Genomic DNA, 8768 nt, shown 5'->3' with positions numbered 1-8768 from the left:
AGGGCACCGCCAACTTTGGATGAAGTACTGTAAGACTGGCCAGGCTGCAGGGGGTTACAAAATTCCAGGCACACCCTAAAATCTGCAACTTTTGACCCACAGCCATAGAGCTCAGTGATGATGCGCAGCAGTTACTTTGAGTGAGAGGGTGGAAGATAAAAAACCCAAAAACCTCTCACAAAAAGAGGTCAATAATGATGGATGTACAAAGTACCATCCTACACAAATCACAAATACAGTGTTTGCCTGGTGAGAAGTCAAAATGTTTTGCTCTGTGGCTTCAGAGATGATGCAAAAGTGGAGTAGTAGCTGATGTACAATTCCCCTTTCTTTTAGAAAACACATCAATCTCAATGGTACAATGAGCTTGTGGGAGCAGAATGGTTCACCAGGCATGGACGGGGGATTTTGAGAGTCAGGTCATTCCTAGCCTGGCTGGTGATCCCTGGGATTCACGTGTTGCTTTTACCTTTCTCAGTTACAAACTGGAGGTAGCTGTCTATCTCTAGAAAGTTCTGTGATCAGTTTATTCAAAATACTGAAAAAGTGCAAAATTATAAATGGTAATGAGTAGGACACTGTGTTGTTTATGAAAATACCATAAACGGTTTATTAATTCTTTTGATTTATTGCCATAATTTGTCTTTTGTCCCCAAAAGTCTGGTTCACACACTATGTATACAGCAGAGAAAAGCTGAAATTCTCATGATAGGACAAAACAACTTTAGTTTAAAAAACCCAGGAGAATGGAGGAAAGGCTAGATTTTCAGTTTCTGTCAGTTCAGCAGAAGCACAATTACAATTTGCAATAGAGCAGTATCGACTCTACAGAAGAACTGATAGCATTCCTTACTGCCAAAAGAAAATGCCAATGCTACTAAAACCCATTAAATGCTTGCACCTGGCAATCAAAGATACTTTGGTGGGTGTGGATGTGTATATATGTATGTGCTCGTACAGAGAATTCTTTTCTTGGCTTCTGTGTGCTTTTTATGGGCACTTGCTCATCCTGTGGTTTGCCAGAAGTAGCCGGGGAGGATACGTTAATCCTGTTTGCTGTTGCAAGACTGCCGAACTGATGATTTCTGATGCTCCAACAATGTGATGGACTTTTCAGAATTTTCCAAGTTTCTGAGCAGAGTCTCTAGGCGCCTTTTGATTTTCTTCTGATCCTCAATGGCACATCCAATGACCACAGACTGGAATTTCTGATCGATGGGTCCTGCTGGCACGTCGGATGTGCACGCACCATAAAGTGACATGAGGCGCATTTTGGCGTCTTCCAAATCGTCGAGGAGTTTGTTGACGATCTCATCGATCATCTTGGTGGCGTGCAGCAGGGACTCCTGCTGCTGCGCGTTGCGGATGGTTTCTACGGAAACCTCCACAGTGAGGGTTCGGCCCATCAGGCGATTCGCAGTCAAATTAAGTTCTTCTCTCTCGCCTCAATTCAAAACAAGAAAAAATTCTTGGTTACGGGCAAATACTTTCCTGTGCAAACAGCATCATCAAGATATTCAAACTGCTATAACTTGGCAGTAAACAATATTTTTTTAAGTAAGTGACAATCAACAAGATTTCCAGAAGGCAGAAATGAGCTTTTTACATTTGCCCAAGTCATACTCATTTCATAGAAGCCAGTATCTGATTTGAAATGAGGCATTAAACTCTACTAAAATTGTAAGCAATGTTTTTCCTCTGCTGACACCAATGCTTGCTGTGTCACTTTCAAGGAAAACATACAATATTATGAGGAAACACTCGGTAACAGAACTAGCTCATTAAGGACTTCTGTGCCTTTCTGAGGGAGAGATTTAGACATTCCCTGAAAGCCATAAAGAGAAAACTAGATATAATAAGAGGCCATGAAAAAACTTTTTTTCGATTTTCTGAAAGTATAGCTGCTTTTCAAAAATATGAAATGCAGGCTCTTGAAGAGCCAATAAACCAGCAATTTAAAGCACCTAATGAAAAAAAAAAGCTGTGAATCACACAACAATGACAATGACCATAATCATCAGGTTCTTGTAGGCTGTACACTTTATAGCACTCATGCCTGTCCAGTAGTCAAAATCATTTTCAACTGTATTGCCATCTTCATCAATGACTCTCCCCCAGCAGAGCAATGTTAATCTTGATTTTGAAAATGTATCAGTGAACTGAGTATAGGCTTTCACATACACAGTATGAATTTAGTCAAGAAGAGATCTCATGATGAGTAACACTTCAACAACCTCAGCAGGCTCCAATGCTGCACCCTTCCCAGCAGCAGAGTGCTGCTCACAAAGAGCTGCTCCCTAAAAGATGGGCTGATTAGACTTTGGGTCAGTTGGAGGGTACAGGAAAGCAGCTTCTCACCTTCACTGATGTGCCTCATATCCTGGCTGTTCTGTATATTGTGGATCATTTCAAGCAGAATTTCTTTCTCTTGTTCCATGGCAGATGCTGCATCACGGAAAGCCTCTACCCTGTACATGGTTGAACCAAACAAAACCGTACATTTTAAATAATAAAACGGCTGTTCACCTATATAGCTGCAAAGAACTCTTATTTTAAACTTCAGCTTACAGTAAGTGCAGTCAGATCTTGGTTATTCATGAGACAGACTCTCTGACTTCATGACCATCTCTATCTTCACTTTTCAAGACTCAGTATAATTAAAAAAAACAAACAGATGGAGGGGCAAACAGAAACAACAGCAATTCAATCAGACTTAAATTTTTTATTTTACTGACAGTGCTGTTTGATCTTACTCTGTGGTTAATCTGGATATGAAGAGCCTGATGGTACTACAGCCCCATAGCAGAAGTCCTGTAGGAAGCTGGCAATTATTATCAGCTGCCTAACTAGGAGAGAAAGGAACTGAGTCCCCATCAGGGAACTTGGTAATGAGGGTGGCAGCTGCAGAGATGGAGGCAGCAAGGGGCCCCGGCTCCCTGTGCGACCGCCAGGCCAGCAGAACCCACAGAATCCACCTGCACAGCAACAAACAGCAGAGAACTGCAACGCACCAAACAACGCCTGTCACAAAGGAGAAAACCCTGCGAGGGAGACAAAGCTCACACACTTCTAGTAACATGACAAGGCTTTCCCCAACACAAGTGCTGTGCCTTGTCACTGGGAGAAGATGCTGGACTGCCTGCTCCCATTGTCACTGGTGCTTTCCATGGAATGATGCTCACTGTAATTCACACAGGGAGGAAGCATCTGTGGGAGCAGCTCCTATTTCTGGGCTTGCAAGGAAGCATGAAACTCAGTCCCTCCTGAAACCAGACTCTTATTCCAGTCCCATTCCTGTGCTGAAACTCACATGTAATGCAGTGAAGACAAGGGGAAAGTCCATCAGAAACTGCTGTCCCTGTAACTACTGGGTCTTGGTAAGTGTGTGGTTCTGTGCCCACAGCCTGCTCTCCTTGTGGCATAAAGTGCAGACTCAGCTCACCATGGGCTATGTGAAAATGCCCCATGAGAAATCTGAGTCCAGTTTCTTAATTAATGTCTTATTCCCCATCACAGTTTTAAAGAGGGGGCTTTTGCATTCAGCCAAATAATGGAAAAGAACACTGAAGCACTCCAATGCAGCGCTTTACTTGACCTGATACAAAAAGGGAAATGTCCCACTCCCTTTGCTTTTCTCTGAGACTTGAGGGTAGGGGCTTGCAGAGCCACTTTCCAAGCTGGAACAGGCTACAAGAGTTGCACCAAAACCATCAACTCTGCATTCACAGGCTGCACAGAAAAGAGTATCACGTGAACCTGGCTGATGGTTTGAGATGCTTGCAATGCACAGCTCAGGAGGTCTGGCTGCATCACGGGAATCCATCCATCTATCCTGAAATGTTTATGAAATCTGGCCAGAAAAGGGGAAACAAACCAAAACATTGTTAAGTCTCTTAGGTGCTCTACAGTCTTCAACGTTTCTGGGCGCTGCCCTGAGACAGCGGTGGCTCATTGCTGTCTCCTGGGACAGGAACGGAGCTGCTGCTCCTTCCTCACGGGCTGGCTGAAGGCAGTAACTTCAGGAAAACAGCAGGAAGAGAAAAGAGGGTGAAAGCAGAAGAACAGGAGCATTTGAGGATATAGTCACTCTTCATATGCAGCCTGTTCATGAAATAATTCTGTTTTACAAAATATTTAACCTAACTTAGTCAATGAAAGCACAGGCTTCAGGCCTTGCCTTTAATGTTTTTTCTGAGGAGGAGTGGGAAAAGTTAATGCAATGCAAATTCATGCCAAGAGCAAATACTTATAATTATTATTTTGGACTGGTTAGTAAGAGCAATGAGGCAGGTGGAGTCATTTCATACTTTATAATTTAGGAAGTCTAGTAATATTTTCAAAATGCCTTGCCATGCCTTTAAAAAAAAAAAAAAAACTAGTCGCTGGAAAGTTGTAAATTAAAATTCTGAAGTGCACTTTCAATTTTGATAGTGTTTTAAAATCAGATTCTGTATATCATTGTACTGATGTAAAAAGTAAAGTTCTGTCTTCAGTAGATAGATCAGTCCATGATTTCCACAGGCTTTGCTGGGTCCTAGGAAGAATGTGGAAAAGCTGCATTGCAGGGATGTATCCTGAATTGGTACAGTTCTAAAGAGATGCCTAAAATATCACTGCTTCCTAAGGCCAGCTTGGTATGTGAGGTAGGACCTGAAAGCCAAATTGTCAGAATTAATGTTGCATACTGAAAAAAAAGAAAAGCCCAGTTCACCAACTAGAGCTTTCATTGACATTTATTTACTAAAGGTAATATAACCAAATCTTAAGAACTATTTTATTTGCAATAATTGCTACTTCAGAATTATTTTACCATTTCCTAAACTGCAATATAGAGTGCCACACAACAATGGGACAGGGTCATTTCATAACAGTGCTCTAGTGGGGGAAAAAAAAACCCCAAAAAAAATGGAAGTCAGGCACATCAACTTCAGGAAAATAATGTGTCAGGATCACACCATGCAGTCAAGTTCTCATAACTTCTTTCCTAAAATGCATGGTTTCTTAACTTCACAGGTTTCTGTAAATCTTTCCTTTCCTTGTGTGGTGGACCCAAAGAAAAGTTTGAAGATTTAAACCTCTAACAGAGGTGACTGATGTGGGAAGGGGTGGAAATACAATCCAAGTCTCGAAAAAACAACCAACCAAAGAATGAAAGGCGAAGAAAACAGAACACAAAATACTCATATTTATGCCCAGTTATCAATTATTTTGATGTAGCAGTATAGTCTTTTTTCCTCAGAGATCAAAACCTCCAATCATCTTTTTACTTGGCACAATCCAAGTAAATCTGAACATCAACTAAATATTCCATCTATTACCTAACACTGAACAAGACATTCCTTACTTCTGATTTTCCCTGTTTGTGAGCAATTAGCTGAGCAATGCCTTTTTTTGCTACATACCATTTACATGAGCAGAGCATTCCCCTGAGAAACAGGTGGACCAGGCTGTGCTTTTGTTTCCAGATGAGAAACCTGACACCCGCTTTCTTAGGACAGCTGCAATAACTCTGTCCTTTAAACTACTGACTGACTTAAACAGCCCACTATTAAAGCCCACGTGCTGGAGCTTCAGATAAGTCTTCAAAGGAACTAAGAAACATCTGAGGATGGAGCAGCTTCTTTCCTGAAATGGAGCTAATCGGGCACACTGGAGGGAGACAAAACAGGGGGTTTCACCCTGGCATCCTCAGCTCCTTCAGCTGAGTGTCCACTCCCAGCTAAGCAGTCCTGTGACCACTGAAATGAATGGTGGTGGAACATGGTTGACCCAAAGAACAAGATTAAAAGTACAAAAAATGAAGATAAAAAATACCTAGCAAGAATCTGACTTACCTCATGTATCATCACACCTAAAACCGTGTTTTTACTTCACACAACCAACAGAACACAGTGACTCATAGACAGAGCCTCTGGTCTGGCTTCCAGCTGCTCCTGAGAGATCTTGGCAGTCACACCAACACCAAGGTCCAAGCCCTTCCAAGGGGCAAACGTGCCACCTGCCCCTCGCCACCTCTGCCGCGGGCACTCCCTCCCAAACTGATTCCCCTTCACTGCTCACTTTCCATGCAGAAGAAATCCCCTCTGCAAACACCCATCAGCGAGGTACAAAAATGCCCCATTACTGGTGGAAAAGAAGCTCTCACAGTGGAAAGAAAGGGAGGAAAAGGAAGGCTGCTCAACCTGGAGTGTTTTACAGTGGCTTTAAACTGAAAGAGGGTAGGCTTAGATTAGGTATCAGGAAGAAATTCTTCACTATGAGCATGGTGAGACGCTGGAACAGGTTGCTCGGAGAGGTTGTGAACACTTGGAGGTGTTCAAGGGCAGGTTGGATGGGGCTTTGAGCCACCTGGTCTACTGAAAGGTGCCCCAGCCCATGTCAGGGGGCTGGAACTAGGTGACCTTTAAGGTCCCTCCTAATCCAAACCATTCTGTGATCCTGTGATTTCCAGAGGGATGAAACTTGCTTCAGAGTTCAGTTTACCTTAAGCAACTTGAGAACTGAGGATTGTTGAGGGTTTTAATTAAAGGCTGTAGTTCAGTTTGACAAATTTTCACTTATTATATTTACAAGCAACATCTTGAGGGTCTATAGCAAAACCAAACAAGCTGGAGAAGGAGAAAGTTTGGAAATTTTTTCTCCTGTCATTTGAATAAATTTGAAATGATGTGTGTTGATTAGTTGTGAATAGGAAAAAAAACATAAGAATTGAGTGACTTTTATCAAATTGGACTTTTTTTTCTCATTACTATTCCACATTTAGAACTATGGCTGTCTGAAAGAACCACAGCAAACTGGGAAGTTTAATTGAGGGTTTAATTGCTGGCTAACCAAACTGTCTGCTTTGTTCCAGAGTCACTCAGCAAATCTAAAACACATTTTTGCATATTCTCATGCTAATTTTTGGATTATATATTCATCATACGCCTAGACCTGGATGTAAGCAGTGAGACTTGTTTGCAGACAGTGATTTTGTTTAGTCAAATTCAGAGAAGTCTGCAAAGGACTTCAAGGAGATTTAATCAAGCTAAGTGAAAGGCTAATATAACAGCACATCGAGTCCACTCCTGAATAATGCAAAGTAATGCAGGCAGAAAGGGGAAATAAAACTCCTGCATTCCACAGAGCTCTTTTAATTACAGGAAAGTCCTAGAAACATTCTGGGTGGTTCTGTGAAAGCTGCTGATCAATATGCAGCTGTAATGAAGGAAAGGGTGTGTTGAAACAGTACCAGAGGAGGTGAATCAGTGGCATCCTGCACATCCATCCACCTCAGAAAGGACACTATGTAATTTAGCAGAGCTGAGAGGACAGGGAAGATGATTAAAGGCAAGGTATCATCTCTCATGAGGCCAAACTGGGAAAAAAGTCAAATGGTATTATTTAGGGAACATCAAGCAGCAGAAAAAGTCACGACACGTCTTGGCACAATGATGAAATTCACATAGCATTTACAGTAACTTTGGAAAAACACACCTCAGCTGCAGAATGCAATGCTGTTCACATTTTATAGTGAAATGTTTTAATACACCTCAGAGAGGAGGTGGGCACAAACACAACAAGAACATCCACAGCTGAACCGGTAAATGCAAAGGGAGGTTTGGAAGACAAGAAGCCTCACACGCCAGCATACAGCACTGCAGCTTAAAGGCTTGCCAAAGTCTCCGAGAGCCCGAATGACACCAGGTTTTATCCTCGGATTTCCTGCACCTTCTTATAAAACACCTGCCCGCAGGTGCGGGATAGGGGCGACAGGGTGGGACGACCGACAGGGTGGGACGACAGACACGATGCACCGCGGGCTGGTACAGAGCCCGTCCCCGTCTGCTAAAGGCTCCCCACACACCGAAGGGTAACAAATCCGAGCAGCCCTTCGCGCTTTCTCTGAAAAACCTCTACTGTCATACATTCGTACAAGTATTCCTATTTTCGTGTATTTCCAGGCCACGCTCACTCACCTTAGAGCAACAGCTCCCATTTTTAAACTTTGCCCCCCATGGAGGAGAGCGCCTTTTCCCTCGGTCCCCTCCGAAGCCTCACACCGCCCCCCCCGCGCCCCAGCCGGGGAGGGCTCCGCGCCCGGCCTGCGGTGCGGAGCCACCGACTCGGGGCCGGCCGCCTCCCCGGCCCCCTCCCAGCGCCCGGCCCCGGCCCCACCTGAGCTCCAGCTGGTCCAGGTTCTCGAGCAGGCGGCTGGAGCGGTCGGCCATGGAGGTGGAGCGGTAGAAGCGGCCCCGGAGCTGCCCGCCCGACTGCTGCTGCTGCTGCGGCTGCTGCTGCGCCCCCTCGCTGGCCTTGGCGCTGATCCTGGCCTGGGCCATCCCACCCGCCGCTGCCGCCGGCGGAACCTCGCTGCGGCCGCTCCCTCCCCGCGTCCCGCAGGCGGCGGCGGCGGCCGAATGCCGGCACCTCGCTCATGGCCAAAGAAGGAGCCGCCCCGCCGCCGGCCCCCGCGGCCACCCCGCCCCCGCGCCGGGCCCGCGGGCGCCGCCTCACGCAACGCGGCGGGTCCGCCTCGCCCCGGCCGGGGGCAACACAATCACCGGACGGGCCAGGCTGGGAGGGACCACGCTGGGTCAGCTGGGCCGGCCTCCCGGCCCCTCCCGACTGAGGGAGAGTCCGCAACCTCGCTGGGCAACCTGTTCTAGTGCTCGGTCACCTCGACAGTAAAGAAGTTGTTCGTATTCAGGTGGAACTTCCTTTTCTGCGCATCAGTTTCTGCCCATTGTCTCTTGCCCTATTACTTGGCACGACGGAGAAGAGGCTGC

General features: G+C 45.3%; 1 protein-coding gene across 1 annotated transcript; it reads right to left on the bottom strand.

The window, feature by feature from the left end:
• Window positions 1–583: 583 nt before the first annotated feature.
• Window positions 584–8430, bottom strand: BAG2 (BAG cochaperone 2). Its single transcript, XM_036379643.2, has 3 exons — window positions 8158–8430; window positions 2359–2468; window positions 584–1444 (listed from the first exon to the last, which is right to left on the bottom strand). The coding sequence occupies exons 1-3, from the start codon at window positions 8319–8321 to the stop codon at window positions 1044–1046; spliced, it is 675 nt and encodes a 224-aa protein (XP_036235536.1). The 5' UTR covers window positions 8322–8430; the 3' UTR covers window positions 584–1043.
• Window positions 8431–8768: the final 338 nt, after the last annotated feature.

This window comes from Molothrus ater, chromosome 3 (assembly GCF_012460135.2).
Source record: "Molothrus ater isolate BHLD 08-10-18 breed brown headed cowbird chromosome 3, BPBGC_Mater_1.1, whole genome shotgun sequence".
Classification (NCBI taxonomy): Eukaryota; Metazoa; Chordata; class Aves; order Passeriformes; family Icteridae; genus Molothrus; species Molothrus ater.
Note: the sequence above shows the minus strand (reverse complement) of the source record. Positions and strands in the feature narration are given on the sequence as shown.